We start from the raw sequence: 17,338 nt of genomic DNA, 5'->3' as shown, positions 1-17,338 counted from the left end.
AGGCATTCCCTTTGACTTAGCAATCCTAATTTTAGTAGTTCATCTTAGAAAAATAATTATGGATGTAAGCAAGGTTTTATCTATGAGAGTTTTTAATGCAATATGGTTATAATGATAAAAAAGTCAAAATGATTAAATAAGTTATGTATTTATAGAAATATTAAGCAGCCTTTTAAAGTCATATAGTAGACTACTTAACACTTATAAACGTTTCTTGTTCATTGCATACTGGTATTGAAAAATAATGACTTTAAAAATAGAAGATGATAAATGATCTAGAGTAATCAAACCTATAGAAACAGAAAGTAGAAGCGTGGTTGCCAAGGGCTAGGTAGGGGGAGAGGGAAATGGGGAGTTGTTGTTTCAACTTGAGTGGTTGGGTAATGAGTTTCAGTTTTGCAAGATGGAAAGGTTCTGGAGATTGGTTGTACAATAGTATGAATATACTGTTAAAAACAAAACGGGCCCCGAATGGAGCCACTTATGCTAAACCCCATGTCACCAAACTTGAGACTTGACTTAATTAGAGTTTTGTCTTTCCCAGAAATGCAATCTTAAACCAGTCAGGAATCCCCTAACTAGCACTAGTTGGTTAATCTGTCTGGTAGACCCCTGCCATCCCCAGTAGGAAAATGACCTTATAATAACCAACCAGCTTTTTTTTGTCTAGTTTAACTTCCTTGTTCCTGTTTTCTCTTGCCTATAAAAGTCTTTCATTTTGTACAGCTTCTTGCAGCTCCTTTCTGTCTTTTAGATGGGATATAGCTTGGGGTGCCTGGGTGGCTCAGTCAGTTAAGTGTCTGACTCTTGATCTCCGCTCAGGTCTTGATCTCAGGGTCACGAGTTCAAGCTCCACTTTGGGCTCCAGGCTGGGGGTGGAAACTACTTTAAAAAAAAAGGAAGGGGGCGCCTGGGTGGCTCAGATGGTTAAGCGTCTGCCTTCGGCTCAGGTCATGATCCCAGGGTCCTGGGATCGAGTCCCACATCGGGCTCCCTGCTCCTTGGGAGCCTGCTTCTCCCTCTACCTCTCTCTCTCTCTCTGTCTCTCATGAATAAATAAATAAAATCTTAAAAAAAAAAAAAAAACGAAGAACAAATACACAAGCAAAAAGATTGGATGTGGCCTGTTTCTTGACTTGTTGAAAAAAGCCGGTAAGATCTTTAAAATTTACCCAGTTGAGTTTTGTTTTTTAATAATACGTAACACTACTGAACTGTATACTTAAAAATGGTTAAGATAGCAAATTTTATGTGTATTTTACTAGAATTAGAATTTTTTAATACTAAAAAGTAAGATAAATGATCCTGTTTTTATTTTAAATATTATATATCCTTTTATGCATATGCAAACAAAAATGATAGCATTAGCTATCTCTGTGTGATACGATTACTAGTACACCTCATTTTTAAAAATTTTTCTGTTCAAGTCTACCATCAACATGTATTACTTTTGCAATCAGAAAAATGTTATGATATCTCCCAACTCCTTTGTAATGACTTTAACATGGAACAGAGCCTTACATTCCACATTTAAAAGTACATTAAGCTGGGGTGCCTGGGTGGCTCAGTCAGTTAAGCATCTGCCTTGGGCTCAGGTTATGACCTCAGGGTCCTGTGATGGAGCCCTGTGTCAGGCTCCCTGCTCAGCCGTGAGTCTGCTTGTCCCTCTGCCCCTCCCCCTCCCCTTTCTTAAATAAATAAAATCTTTTTTAAAAAATAAAAAAGTACATTAAGCCTAGTGAAAAAAATATCAGATGGTCTAAATTCACTCTAAGATGTAATGAGGATAGCAAGGAGAAAAGCAAGAGGTAACTGGAGGCCTGAAAGGGGCAGGAATAAATGTTTTAAAAATTTTTTAAATCAGAGATAAAGAAAAGAGAGAGAAAGATCGCCAAATACAAACTTGGCCTACTTCAAAATTTTGCCCAGCACTCTCTCTAGTTAGATCATCTAAAAAAGGAGAGAAGACCTAAGATTTCTTGTGAGATAGCTTGAGCAAGAAGCAATTTTAGGTGCAGAAAAGGCTTCTGTCACTTAAACTTGGGAAAACATGTTGATTTTCTTATTTTCACTGGGAAATTTATGTGTTCTAGGTCATTTATATACTTCCTATTTATCTCCCTCATTTTTATTTTATTTTAATTATTTCATAGGATAGAGGGGAAGTCACCTGAGGCCCATTAAACATGTGCTCACCCTCTTGGGAATATCTGTACTTCATGGCAGTAACCAGAATGGAGTTTCCCAATGCACACACCAAGTGTGCATAAAGGAGAGAATTTTATATGACAGTTGAGACCGTCTGCCATTTAATATATGGTATGAATGCAGTGATCACCCATGCAGAATTTTTAAGAACATCTAATTTTCAAATATCAAGTTCTGTTGCATAATTACAGCCCAGTGTTCAGTTTGGAAACTATGGTCACACTGAACTGGGAGATAGACATCCTTTTACTTTCTGGCACATGTGGATTGAGCAGGCACTTTGATTCCACCAATGGATCAGGGTTTGTTCTCTCCAGAGAGATCTCAGGGCTCCCACTGTTGTTGCCCTTCAGGAAGAGATTTAAAGATCATTCTCCCAATACCAACAAATTTTATTATCTCAAATCAAATAAATGTTTTCAGCTTTAGTTTTAGTTGAGAAACTGGTACGTTAAGGAATCTTGTAGCTGCACTTTCTTCAACTATGACACACATAGAGAAAAAGCACAGCCTTTAAGCTCAGATCTACAAAGAGTTAATATCTTAAGAGCTAAACAGAACTGTATTAATTCCTCTCTTAATGAGCCAGGAGGACAAGAGGATTCTAGAGGACCAGAGGACACCGGAACAGTCAGAAAAGAATTAGAGTGAGCTCTCTGGAGGAAGCAAGAACTGTAAGTTTATATGTAACACACATAGTCCCCCGTTTCTTTCCCTAGGGTGTTTTTGAGAAGAGTGAAATAAGTTTATTAATTTTGTACTGTGTTGCCCCTCTCCCTGGCATCCAGGCACCACATCACTAGGTCATCTTTAATCCTGTCACCCTCTTGACTCCATTCCATATTTAACTAGGTGGCAAATCTTTTCATTCTCCTTCCTCAGTGTCTCTGTGATCCATCCCATTCTTCCATCCCACTGCCACCATCCTTCCTAGTTCAAGGCCACTTGCCTGAACCCCAGCAATATCCTTACATTCCTCCCTTCTGCCAGTCTCTCTAACTCACTAATGCCAGATCAGTCTTCCTAAAGCTTTTCCACAGCTCTAACTCTATTGCTCTTGTGCTCAAAATATGTAATCGCTGCTGATTATCTGCAGAATGAATAGAACTCCTCTGACTTATATGCAAGGTCTTGCAAAATATGCCTCCTTTCACTTAAATTCCCACAGCTCTCTTTCTCAAACTCAGCATGCCTACCTGCTACTGTCCAAGACCACCCTGCTCTTTGCACACCCCTGCACAGTCCATTCAGACTGCCCTCTCTCTGGAATACTTTGTATCTCCACCTGCCAAAATCTCTGCCAGACTCCAACAATCCCCCCTCCAGTAAGCTTTATCTGGTCCTTCAAGTGAATGTGAGTCTTCCTTTACAGTCTTATTTTGCTTTGTTCTTCTCTGATTGACTTTTTGTATTTTACCTTACAGTGAAGAATGTGCTTTTCTCATTTCCCCTCTTAATTATTCACCTCTTAAGAGTAAGGGCTCTATTTTTCTTTCTTTCTTTCTTTCTTTTTTTTTTTTAAGATTTTGTTTATTTATTTATTTGACAGAGAGAGAGAAACAGCATGAGAGGGGATAGGGTCAGAGGGAGAAGCAGGCTCCCCGCTGAGCCGGGAGCCCGATGTGGGACTCGATCCCAGGACTCTGGGATCATGACCTGAGCCGAAGGCAGTCGCTTAACCAACTGAGCCACCCAGGCGCCCAGGGCTCTATTTTTCTTCTCCCTGTAGCAACTGCACAAAATGGGCACACAGTAATACCTGTCAAATTAAGTTCCATCCAAATTCCAGGAATTCCTGTCATCTTTTCTGAGCATTCATACAACCAATGCTACAATTACAGAGCCTGCACTTTTCTCCACAGCCTCTCTTTATCTCTGCTCCAAGTTTCTTTCTCAATACTTACATCTCATTTGCTTCTATTCTCTTACATAAGATCAGCTCCTCCTGGGTTCTCTTGCTCACTATAAAAAAATATATATATTTTTAAAGGTCTATTCATAATTTGTTCCTTTCTGCCCACAGACCTTCAACTCAAAGTAGCCCCACTGCAGCCCCCCTTTCAGGGACTTGACTCTTTTGGGGCCTGCTAGAGTTAATTCCTTGTACAATGGGAAGACTTGAATTCCTAATCCATACTCAGTTGGAAATAGTTAAAACCCTACTTCTATATTTTGTCATGCATGTGTACTTAATCCATTAATTTTTAAAAGAGGGGAATATTTTTGCAGCATCATTTTCTGTGCACTATTGAAATGCTACTGGTGTTCCTTTGAGCAGATTTTCCACTTGATTTTTGAAATTTTCTTATTCCTCATCTCTCCTACTCCAATCAGTGACACCACTATGGCTTTCACTTCCCTGTGTCCTTGGATATAGACGGGAATTAATACAAAACTTTGTAAAATCATTAAAAGTAATTCCAAAAAGGAAAACAATTTCTTCTACGAGCCAATGTCATAATAATGCATCTGCTGAAAAATTATTATACATCTGCAGGTACCAGACACCGTGCTAAGCACTCTGTATGCAAAGATGTCCTCAAAGAGCTTACGGACTAGTGAGGAGACATGATGTGCAAGCACTATAGAGAACTGACTTATATTCACCAACACACGAGAAAATCATATCTAGCATAATATAAATCAGTACCTTATACAGATAAATACAGTGTAGACTTATCAGTTGGCCAGAGACTAGTTCAGTGGACACAATAAAAACAGCTAGCATTTACCTAATTTGGAGACTGTACTAAATACCAGCTATTATGCTTAGCTTTTTATAGGCATTATATTAATTGATCCTCATCATAACCATATGAGGTTAGTATTTCATCCCTGTTTTATAGATCAAGAAGCTAAGGAAAGTGGTTAAATAACTTGTCCATGGTCACACATGATGAAAAGATGTGAATCCGTGTCTTTCTTATTCCTAGGCTCTTGATTATAGCCACGATTTACAGTTCATTCTCTCCAGATTTAATCAGAGGTGAGTATAAAATCAGAGGTAGAGGAGCTGGCTGTGTAATTTTTTTTTTTAAGATTTATTTATGTATTTATTAGAGAGAGAGAGCATGAGAGGGGGAAGGGCAGAGGGAGAAGCAGACTCCCCACCGAGCGAGGAGCCCGATGTGGGACTCAATCCCCGGACTCCAGGATCATGACCTGAGCCGAAGGCAGTCACTTAACCAACTGAGCCACCCAGGCGCCCCTGGCTGTGTAGTTTTAAGTGCTGTTGTCGTCAAGCTGGCTTTTTGGATCTATCACAATTAAAGTGTTACTCTTTGTTCTCCCTCACCCAAGCTTCGCCCCAGTGCACTGCAATTCTGAATATCACTTCAAGGGAATTCTTTCAGTTTTTCATTCCGTTGAGTTCAAAACAATTGATAAACCCTCCTTACATCTACTCTCCAATCCTTTTTCCCTGAGAGATTAAATCTGGCCACTTCATTGGATTTGGATGTTCCTTTAATCATGCCTCCACTGACTGTCTCTCCTAGGTTTTCTTTTCTGGTATTCTGACAGCCTTCATGTCTTTATTGGAGCTTCTGTAGCTTCTGTTTTTTCAGTAGTACTTTTCAGTTGCTCCACAGTGCCACACAGCTTTGGTGGTGTATTGTGGAATGGTCAGAAATGAGGACAATCTTCTCTGGGCTCAAATAGTAAGGAACTACAGGATCTCTTCTTCTGCTATAGTTCTCTTTTTACAAATGGCTTCAGGTTCTGCGGACAAGGCCTGTAATGCAATCACCTCACCTCTTCCTTCATGTTACTTCTCTATAATAGGAGGCTGGGAAGACTGGATAATTTAGCAAATTTGCAAAAGCTACCTTGAATGTGAGGTTTACTTTAAAACAAAATGGTTTCCTTGATTGCTTCCATTCTGTTCTAATCTTAGAACTATTGTCTAACATGTGAAAAGACATCCACTTGTGGGTGATTATTTAGTTTCTTTAAAATAGGTATGCTGTAGGGTGCCTAGGTGGCTCAGTCATTAAGTGTCTGTCTTCGGCTCAGGTCATGATCCTGGGGTCCTGGAATTGAGTCCCGAATCAGGCTCCCTGCTCAGCAGGAAGCCTGTTTCTCCCTCTCCCACTCCCCCTGTTTGTATTCCCTCTCTCGCTGTGTCGCTCTCTGTCAAATAAATAAAATCTTTAAAAAAAATAGGTATGCTATAAAATCTGTATAGATCCATTTAAAATTATGTCATTAGAAAGATGTTCTCCACTTGTTACGGTTTTTTAAAAAATGAGACATTACAGAATGGAATATGAATGGTCCAACTGAAGTTAAATTGTCTAGAAAGTAGATCAACAAATGTTAATATTCTCTTCCAGTGGTAGAATTTCTCTATTACATTTCTCTATTTGTTCAAAGTAAGCTTATAAACAAGCCTTTTCAGTTGACAAGTCAAGCTAGCTTCTGCAGAAAGGGGGTATTTTTTTTTTTTAAGGTTTTTTTTTTTTTTTTTTGAGAGAGAGAGAATGAGAGAGCACATGAGAGGGGGGAGGGTCAGAGGGAGAAGCAGACTCACCGCCGAGCAGGGAGCCCGATGCGGGACTCGATCCCGGGACTCCAGGATCACGACCTGAGCCGAAGGCAGTCGCTTAACCAACTGAGCCACCCAGGCGCCCCGAAGATGTACAAATCTTAAAGTCAGAGCTGGAGATAAAAATTTTGGAAGCAGGGCGCCTGGGTGGCTCAGTTGGTTAAGCGACTGCCTTCGGCTCAGGTCGTGATCCTGGAGTCCCGGGATCGAGTCCCGCATCGGGCTCCCTGCTCGGCGGGGGGTCTGCTTCCCCCTCTGCCCTCTTCCCTCTCGTGCTCTCTGTCTCTCATTCTCTCTCTCTCTCAAATAAATAAATAAAATCTTTAAAAAAAAAATTTTTGGAAGCAACAGTATTTATTTTCTCAAATTTACAGTTAAGTTCTAGTTAGTTAACATACAGTGCAATATTGGTTTTAGGAGTAGAATTCAATGGTTCACTGCTTACAGCACCCAATGCTCATCATAACAAGTGCCCACCTTAATCACCCATCTGCCCCATCCCCCACCCACCTTCCTCCATTAACCGTCAGTTCTCTATCATTAAGAGTCTCTTATGGTTTGTTTCCTTTTCTCTTTTTTCCCCCTCCCATGTGTTCATCTATTTTGTTTCTTGAGAGCTTGTTTGGAGGTTCTAGCAGGGGAGCGCAGCTACTCGTATACCCTTGACCGAAGATCGGTCCTCCTCTATCAGGGAAGGTCGTCCTCTTTGACAGAGCGCGCAGCTTCGGGAGGGACGCACATGGAGCGGTGAGGGAAGAAGGGGACACCCGCCTAGCCAGCCAGATCAGCCGAATCAACCCTGGTGATCAATGGGGTGACAGATGTCGCAGCCAGATCGCCCTCACATCCTCATCTATTTTGTTTCTTAAATTCCACATATGAGTAAAGTCATATGGTAGTAGTCTTTCTCTGACTTATTTTACTTAGCATAATATACTCTAGCTCCATCCACGTTGTTGCAAATGGCAAGATTTCATTTTTTTGATGGCTAATATTCCATTGTATGTATGTATGTATATAAATGTCATATATATATATATGCATCATATCTTCTTTATCCATTTTTCAGTTGCTGGACACTTGGGCTGTTTCCATAATTTAGCGATTGTTGATAATGCTGCTGTAAACATTGGGGTGCATGTACCCCCTTGAATCTGTATTTTTGTATTCTTTGGGTAAATACCAAGTAGTGCAATTGCTGGAGTATGGGGTAGTTCTATTTTTAACTTTTTTTTTTTTTTTTGAAGATTTTATTTATTTGACAGAGAGAGCACAAGCAGAGGGAGAGAGAGGGAGAAGCACGTTCCCTGCTGAGCAAGGAGCCTGATGCGGACTTGATCCCAGGACCCTGGGATCATGACCTGGGCCGAAGGCAGCCGCTTAACCGACTGAGCCACCCAGGCGTCCCCTATTTTTAACTTTTTGAGGCACCATCTCCGTAGTGTTTTCCACAGTGGCTATACCAGTTTGCATTCCCACCAATAGTGTAAAAGGGTTCCCCTTTCTCTTCATCCTTGCCAACACCTGTTGTTTCTTGTGTTGTTCATTTTAACCATTCTGACAGGTGTGAGGTGGTATATCATCATGGTTTTGACTTGTATTTCCCTAATGATGAGTGATGTTGAGCATCTTTTCATGTGTCTGTTAGCCATCTGGATGTATTCTTCTTTGGAGAAATGTCTATTCATGTCTTCTGCCCACTTCTTAACTGGATTTTTTGTTTTTTGGGTGTTGAGTTTGGTAAGTTCATTATAAATTTTGGATACTAACCCTTTATCGGATATGTCATTTACAAATATCTTCTCCCATTCTGTAGGCTGACTTTTAGTTTTGTTGATTATTTCCTTTGCGGCACAGAAGCTTTTTATCTTGATGAAGTCCCAATAGTTCATTTTTGCTTTTGTTTCCCTCTCCCCCAGCAACATGTCTAATAAGAAGTTGCTACAGCCAAGGTCAAAGAGGTTGCTGCCTGTGTTCTCTTCTAGGATTTTGATGGTTTTCTGTCTCACATTTAGGTCTTTCATCTATTTTGAGTTTATTTTTTTATCTGGTGTAAGGAAGTGGCTATTTCATTCTTCTGCATATTGCTGTCCAGTTTTCCCAACACCATTTGTTGAAGAGACTGTCTTTTTTCTATTGGATATTCTTTCCTGCTCTGTTGAAGATTAGTTGACCATGAAGCAATAGTATTTGTTTATTTATTTATTTATTTATTTATTTATTTTATTTATTTATTTGACAGAGAGACACACAAAGAGAGAGGGAACACAAGCTGGGAGAGTGGGAGAGGGAGAAGCAGGCTTCCCGCTGAGCAGGGATCCTGATGCGGGGCTCGATCCCAGGACCCTGGGATCATGACCTGAGCCGAGGGCAGATGCTTAACAACTGAGCCACCCAGGCGCCCCATGAAGCAACACTATTTAAAGCCAAAAGACTGATACTATAATACAGGAAGAAGTGTTGACCAAGGTGTGAGGCAATTCTACAGATAGGATTCCCCAGTTATTAAGGCTATAGAGAAGAACATGGATGGCCATACCAGAACTTCCAAGTATACGTAATAGTTCTAGTCATCCAAAGAGGCTAATTTAACTTTCTCAGTCCGATTTCCAACCATCTGAGAAAGAGAATCTGATTGGCCCAGCTTGGGTCAAACTGGTTACTGAAGGGTCAGTCCCTGTAAATGGAGTGGGGAGGCGGGGATCAGAAGATTCTTTCTTTCTTTTTTTTTTTTTTTAAGATTTTATTTATTTATTTGACAGAGACAGCAAGAGCAGGAACACAAGCAGGGGGAGTGGGAGAGGGAGAAGCAGGCTTTCTGCTGAGCAGAGAGCCCAATGCGGGGCTCAATCCTAGGACCCTGAGATCATGAACTGAGCTGAAGGCAGATGCTTAATAACTGAGCCACCCAGGCGCCCCCCAAAGTATTTTTTTTTTTTTTAAGTAATCTCTACCCGCAATGTGGGGCTTGAACCTGAGATCAGGGGCCACATGCTCTACTGACTGATCAGGCCAGGCACCGCTTAGTCTTACTCTTTAACAAAGAGTGGTCAACACCACCACAAAAAAATGCTAGTGTGTCATGTACTGTCCAGAAAGTGTTGATAAGGGATGCCTGGGTGGCTCAGTCAGTTAAGCGGCTGCCTTCAGCTCGGGTCATGGTCCCAGGGTCCTGGGATCAAGCCCCGCGTTGGGCTCCCTGCTCAGCGGAGAGCCTGCTTCTCCCTCTACCTCTGCCTGCTCAGCGGAGAGCCTGCTTCTCCCTCTCCCTCTGCCCACTGAGTGCTCTCTCTCTATCTCTCTGTCAAATAAATAAATAAAATCTTTAAAAAAAAAGTGTTGATAAATTCATACATACAACTTAGGTACAGCCTGCAGAAGATATCCTAAAGTTGCATGTAATTGACTGGATTTGCCTTTATTTCAGTGTCCTCTGGGATCTATAGCTTGGGAACTGATAGGACATCACATCCCCTGTGGACAACACATCAGTAAACAACTACCTCTGATGGTACCAGCGTCAAAAGGTAAATTGTGCCTGAAGATGGAAGTCTTCTAAAATCACAACAACTTTCAGTCTGTCATTGTGTGGCATCTTGCTAGCCTCCAAAGTGACTGCTTTGCTCTCAGCTCTTTTCCTCAGTCTTCTCAACATGTTATTTCTAAATTATTACAACAGAAGTTTTACTGTGCAGATTTAGGAGGTAAAGCTAAATACCACCACAACAGAAGCTGAGAACAAATGAGTGGTCCATTCCTCTATCCATGTTATTAGCCCTTTGCTCTCACTAAACAAAGGTGGGCAATTTAAGATGAAAGAGCACAACCCCACAAGAGCTTCTTCCACACTTACCTTTTTTTTTCTTTTTTTAAGGTTTTATTTCTTTATTTGACAGAGACACAGCGAGAGAGGGAACACAAGCAGGGGGAGTGGGAGAGGGAGAAGCAGGCTTCCTGCGGAGCAGGGAGCCCGACATGGGGCTCCATCCCAGGACCCTGGGATCATGACCTGAGCCAAAGGCAGATGCTTAACTGACTGAGCCACCCAGGTGCCCCTCTTCCACACTTACCTTAAGATATTTTTTTAACTTTGTTTCTACTCTCCCACCCCTCAGTCACAGTTACTATTGAATCCATTTTTACTTGATTTCACTTCTATAAAATTTTTTCAAGGGTAGGGTGCTTTATGCACTGCCCATGGGTGTGTAAATGGTGAGGTCACTTTGGAAAAAAGCTTGACATTATCTAGTAAAGTTGAACATGCAGCTTTACTTCTGGATAAAAAATTTGCATAAATTTTTGCATATGTGTACCAGGAAACGTATACCAGAATGGTCACAGCAGTGTTATTCATAAGACAAAAAATGGAAACAACATAAATGTCCATAATTCAGGAAATGAATGCACATGGATATATATTCATACAATGAAATAACAAATGTATTTTCTTTATAATAAAATCTAATTTTCTTCATAAAATTATAAAGAAATATAAGGCAGTTAATAGTTATAGAACATTTAGGATAGTGGTCACCTCTGGGGGAAGAAGGGAATAGAATGGGTGGGAACTTATAGAGGGTTCTTCATGTACTAGTAATGTTCTATTTCTTAAGCTAGTATGTATGTTTGTGTACACTTTATTATTGTCCAGACTGCCCATATATGTTTTATTTGCTCTTTTATATGTGTGATATGGAAATACTAACATTTTTATAATAATATACATAATGTATTTTATTTATAATACATTTTATTATACATAACAGTTTTATTGGGCTATAACTTATATGCCATAAAATTTACTCTTTTAAAGTGTACAATTCGGGGCGCCTGGGTGGCTCAGTCGTTAAGCGTCTGCCTTCGACTCAGGTCATGATTCCAGGTTCTGGGATCGAGCCCCGCATCGGGCTCCCTGCTCGGCAGGAAGCCTGCTTCTCCCTCTCCCACTGCTTGTATTCCCTCTCTTGCTGTGTCTCTCTCTGTCAAATAAGTAAATAAAATCTTTAAAAAAATAAAAAATAAAAAAAAAATAAAGTGTACAATTCAACAATTTTTACTGTATTCACAGTTTTTTGCATTCATCCCAACTAATTTCATAATTACCCCAAAAAGAAACCTTGTAGTGGACATTTCCCTTGTCCCCACATCTGCTCCTGATAATCACTTATCTGCTTTCGGGCTCTATCAATTTGCCTATGCTGGACATTCTTTGTAAATGAAGTCACATAACATATGCTTTTTTGTGAGTCTGGCTTCTTTCACTTGTCATAGTGTTTTCAAAGTTCATCCATGTTGTAGCATTTATCATTTATCATTCCTTTTTATTGCTGAGTAATATCTCATTGTATGGGCATACCACATTTTGTTTATATATTCATCAGTTGGTGGACATTTGGGTTGTTTTCAGTTTGAGGCTATCATGAATAATGCTGCTGTGAATATTTGTGTACAAGTTTTTTGTGTGGACATATTTTCATTTCTCTTAGGTATATCCCTAGAAGTGGAATTGCTGGGTCATATGGTAGCTCTATGTTTAACATTTTGGGGAATTGCCAAACTATTTTTAAAGCAGTTGTATCCTTTTATGTTCCTACCAACAATGTATGAGAGTTCCAATTTTTTCATATCCTCACTTGTTATTGAAGTGATATCTTGTGTGGTTTTTAAAAATTTGTTATTTCTCTTGTGGTTTTGATTTACACTTCCCTAATGAATAATCACACTGAACACCTTTTATGTCTTTACCAGCCCCTTGTATAGCTTCTTTGGAAAAAAGTCTCTTTAGATTCTTTGTCCATTTTTAAATTGAGTTATTTGTCTTTATATTGTTGGTTGTAAGAGTTCTTTATGTATTTTGGATACAAATCTCTTATCAGATATATGATTTGCAAATATTTTTCCCATTCTGTAGGTTATCTTTTCACTTTCTTGATAGTGTCCTCTGAATCACAGAAGTTAATTTTTTTTAAAGATTTTTTATTTATTTATTTGACAGAGAGAGACAGCAAGAGAGGGAACACAAGCAGGAGGAGTGGGAGAGGGAGAAGCAGGCTCTTCGCGGAGCAGGGAGCCTGATGCAGGGCTCGATCCCAGGACCTTGAGATCATGACCCGAGCTGAAAGCAGTCGCTTAACTGACTGAGCCACCCAGGCGCCCCCACAAAAGTTAATTTTGATGAAGTTCAATTTATCTATTTTTTCTTTTGTCACTTGTGCTTTTGGTTTCATGTCTAACTTCATAGTGTCGTATTTAATACTGCCTAATCCAAGGTCACAAAAGTTTACTTCTATGTTTTCTTCTAAGATTTTTGTAGTTTCAGCTTTTACATTTAGGTCTGTGATCCATTTTGAGTTAATTTTTTATATGATGTGAGATAAGGATTCAACTTCATTCTTTTTTTTTTTTTTTAAAGATTTTATTTATTTATTTGAGAGAGAATATGAGTGAGAGAGGGAGAGCACAAGCGGGGGGAGGGGCAGAGAGGGAGAAGCAGGCTCCCTGCTGAGCAGAGAGCCCAACGTGGGGCTCGATCCTAGGACCTCAGGATCATGACCTGAGCTGAAAGGAGACGCTTAACCAACTGAGCCACCCAGGTGCCCCAGATCCAACTTCATTCTTTTGCATGTGTATGTCTAGTCCTTCAGCACCATTTGTTGAAAAACGATTCTTTCCCCATTGAATTTTCTTGGCATACTTGTTGGAAAGCATTTAACTATAAATGTGAGGGTTTATTTCTGGACTCTCAGTTTTATTCCATTGATCTGCATATGTATCCTGTATCAGTATTATGCTGTCTTGATTATTGTAGCTTTGTAGTAAGTTTTTTTTTTTTTAAAGATTTTATTTATTTATTTGAGAGAGAATGAGAGAGAGCATGAGAGGGAGGAAGGTCAGAGGGAGAAGCAGACTCCCTGCCGAGCAGGGAGCCCTATGCGGGACTCGATCCCGGGACTCCAGGATCATGACCTGAGCTGAAGGCAGTCGCTTAACCAACTGAGCCACCCAGGCTCCCTATAGTAAGTTTTGAAATCAGGATGTATGGATCCTCCTACTTTGTTCTTTTTCAAGGTTATTTTAGCTATTCTGGGTTCCTTGCATTTCCAAATGAACTTTAGGATCAGCCTGTCAATGTATGGGGGAAAAAAAGCCAACTGGAATTTTGATAGGGACTGCGTTGAATCTGTATATGAATTGTGGAAATCTTGGCAGCTTATCAATATTAATTCTTGAAATCCATGAACATGGGATATCTTCCTTTTTTTTTTTTTTTTAAGATTTTACTTATTTAAGGGCACCTGGGTGGCTCTGTCGGTTAAGTTACTGCCTTTGGCTCAGGTCATGATCTCAGAGTCCTGGGTTAGAGTCCCCCGGGGGGCTTATTTATTTGAGAGAGAGCACAAGCAGGGTGGTGGGGAGGAGCAGAGGGAGAGGAACAAGCAGATTCCATGTTGAGCATGGAACCCAGCACGGGGCTCGATCTCATAACCCTGAGATCGTGACCTGAGCTGAAATCAAGAGTCAGACACTTAACCGTCTAAGCCACCCAGGCACCCCACATTGATTGATTTTCATATGTTAAACCAAGCTGTATTCCTGGGATCCGTTCCATTTGGTTATAGTGAAAAGCCTTTTTATGTGTTGTTCAATTCAGTTTGCTATTATTTTGTTGAGGATTTTGTATCTATAATTATAAGAGATACTGATCTATAGTTTTTTGTAGTATCTTTGGTTTTGGCCTCAGGTAATAATTTGGGAAGTGTTGCGTCTTCTATTTTTTTGGAAGACTTTGTGAAGGATTGATGTTATTTCTTCTTTAAACATTTGGTAGAATTCATCAGTGAAGTCATCTGGGCTTGGGATTTTCTTTGTGGGATGTTTTTGGTTACAAATTCAGTCTCATAGGTCTGTTCAGATTTTCCATTTCCTCTTGAGTCAATCTTTTTTTTTTTTTTTTAAGATTTTATTTATTTATTTGACAGAGAAAGACACAGCGAGAGAGGGAACACAAACGGGGAGTGGGAGAGGGAGAAGCAGACTCCCTGCCGAGCAGGGAGCCCGATGCGGGACTCGATCCCGGGACTCCAGGATCATGACCTGAGCCAAAGGCAGTCGCTTAACCAACTGAGCCACCCAGGCGCCCCCTCTTGAGTCAATCTTAGTAATTTGTGTCTTTCTAGGAAATTGTCCTTTCCACCTAGGTTATCTAATTTGTTGACATACAGTTGTTTGTAGTATTCCCATATAATTATTTCTTTAAGGTTGATAGTGATGTCACCTCGTTCATTCCTGATTTTAGTTATTTGAGTCTTCTCTCTTTTATCTTGGTCAATCTAGCTAAAGTTTTGTCAATTTTGTTGATCTTTCAAAGAACCAGTTTTAGTTTTGCTTATTTTCACTATTATTTTTCTGTCTCCTCTTTCATTTATTCCTGCTCTAATCTTTGTTATTTCCTTCCTTCTGCTTGCTTTGGGTTTAGTTTCCTCTTTTTCTAATTTCTCAGGGTGAAAGTTAGTTGATTTGAGATCTTATTTTTTAATGTAAGCATTTGTAGCTATAAATTTCCTGCTATCTGTTATCTCATCCAATAAATTTTGGGTTGTGTTTCCATTTGTTTAAGACATTAACAATAAAACATGTTTAATTTAAAAAAAAAAAAAAAAGGACCCACGGTGGGACCTAGTCAAGCTGGGTGGTAACCAAAGCCACATGTCTAGAGCTTGTTCAATTACTGATGCTAAATGGATCATAATATTTTATTTATTTTTATTTTTATTTTTTTTTAAAGATTTTATTTATTTATTTAAGAGAGAGAGAGAGACAGCATGAGGGGGAACACAAGTAGGGGGAGTGGGCGAGGGAGAAGCAGGCTTCCAGCTGAGCAGGGAGCCCGATGCGGGGCTCGATCCCAGGACCCTGGGATCATGACCTGAGCCAAAGGCAGTCGCTTAACCAACTGAGCCACCCAGGTGCCCCTGGATCATAATATTTTAATAAGTGAAAAATCTAGGGGTGCCTGACTGACTCAGTCAGCAGAGCATGCGGCTCTTGATCTTGGGGTCATGAGTTGAAGCCCCAAATTGGTTGTAGAGTTTACTTAAAAAAGAAAGGAAAAACCAAAAAAGAAAAATCTACTGTGTTCAGTATGCTCTTCAGCAGTGCGCAACTTGGGATTTTGTGCTTCTCAAAGCTTTAAGTGTTCCACGAACTGAAATGTGAGCTGGCTGAGATAATTTTCAAAGTCAGAAAAGTCATAGTACTAGTGACAGAAAGCCCTGTGCAGGGACCAATCACCTAGAGAGTCAGTTTTGAGGCCATCCTCATGAACAAAAACCCAAAATAACTTAATATTTCTTCAAAAGAAGGTGCCAAAATGAAGGATGTACATATTTACTTTGTGGGAAAGAAATTTTGTAGGTTTTATTACAAACTGTGTTAAATTTTCTTCCTGTTATTTATGAAATAGCTAAAAGTAAATAAAGTGCTTGTTATAAATGAAGATTTTCATAAAGGTTTATCGTCATGTTAAAAATTTTATTCCTAGCAGGGCGCCTGGGTGGCTCAGTCGTTAAGCATCTGACTTCGGCTCAGGTCATGATCCCTGGGTCCTGGGATCGAGCCCCGCATCAGGCTCCCTGCTCCGCGGGAAGCCTGCTTCTCCCTCTCCCCCTGCTTGTGTTCTCTCTCTCCCTGTGTCTCTCTCTGTCAAATAAATAAATAAAATCTTAAAAAAAAGAGAGAATATATGTAATATTCTATATTGTGATATATATATATTGTGATATATATATATAATATATATATTGTGTTCCTGCTCTTGCTATCTCTCTCTCTGTCAAACAAATAAATAAAATCTTAAAAAAAAATTTTTATTCCTAGTGATCATTCTTTCCTGTTAAGCTGTTAAGTGTGCCTGGCAATCAGCTGCATTATTTTGTAAGTTCATTGGTTTGGAAGTTATAGCTTTTTTATTCCACCCATTCTAAGCAATCTTGAATTTATTTTGGAAACTTTGCTTTGGGAGAAGAGAAACTTTTTTTTTCATTTAAGTATAGTTGACACACAATGTTACATTAGTTTCAGATGTACACCATAGTGATTCATGAACTCTTTACTTATGCTATTACAAGTGTAGCTACCATCTGTCACTATACAACACCATTGACTATATTCACTATGTTGTACCTTTCATCCCTGTGATTTATTCATTCCATAACTGGAAACCTGTTTCTTCCCCTGCCCTTTCCCCATTTTGCCCATCCTTCTATCCCTTCCCCTCTGGTAGCCACCAATTTGTTCTCTGTATTTATGGGTTTGTTTCTGTTTTTGTTTGTTTCTTTATTTTTTATTTTATTTTTTTAAGATTTATTTATTTAAGAGAGAGAGAGCATGAGCAGGGGGAAGGGCAGAGGGAGAGGGAAAGAATCTTAAGCAGACTCCCCACTGAGCACGGAACCCAACGCGTAGCTCAATCTCATGACCCTGAGATCATAACCTGAGCCAAAACCAAGAGTCAGAGGCTTAACTGACTGAGCCACCCAGGTGCCCCTTGTCTGTTTTTTGGATTGCACATATAAGTGAAATCAT

General features: G+C 39.8%; 1 protein-coding gene across 1 annotated transcript in view; it reads left to right on the top strand.

Moving 5' to 3' along the window:
* Positions 1 to 5,169: 5,169 nt before the first annotated feature.
* The window catches only part of RPGRIP1 (RPGR interacting protein 1), a 72,385-nt gene continuing 60,216 nt past the window's right edge, over positions 5,170 to 17,338 (top strand). Inside the window, exons 1-2 of the mRNA XM_034994807.1 lie at positions 5,170 to 5,194; positions 10,182 to 10,281. Of these exons, the coding sequence (XP_034850698.1) occupies positions 10,263 to 10,281 (19 nt within the window). The 5' untranslated portion in view covers positions 5,170 to 5,194; positions 10,182 to 10,262. The remainder of the gene's footprint in view (positions 5,195 to 10,181; positions 10,282 to 17,338) is intronic.

This window comes from Mirounga leonina, unplaced genomic scaffold, assembly GCF_011800145.1.
Source record: "Mirounga leonina isolate KUSES-001 unplaced genomic scaffold, KU_Mleo_1.0 Mir_91, whole genome shotgun sequence".
Taxonomy (NCBI): domain Eukaryota; kingdom Metazoa; phylum Chordata; class Mammalia; order Carnivora; family Phocidae; genus Mirounga; species Mirounga leonina.
Note: the sequence above shows the minus strand (reverse complement) of the source record. Positions and strands in the feature narration are given on the sequence as shown.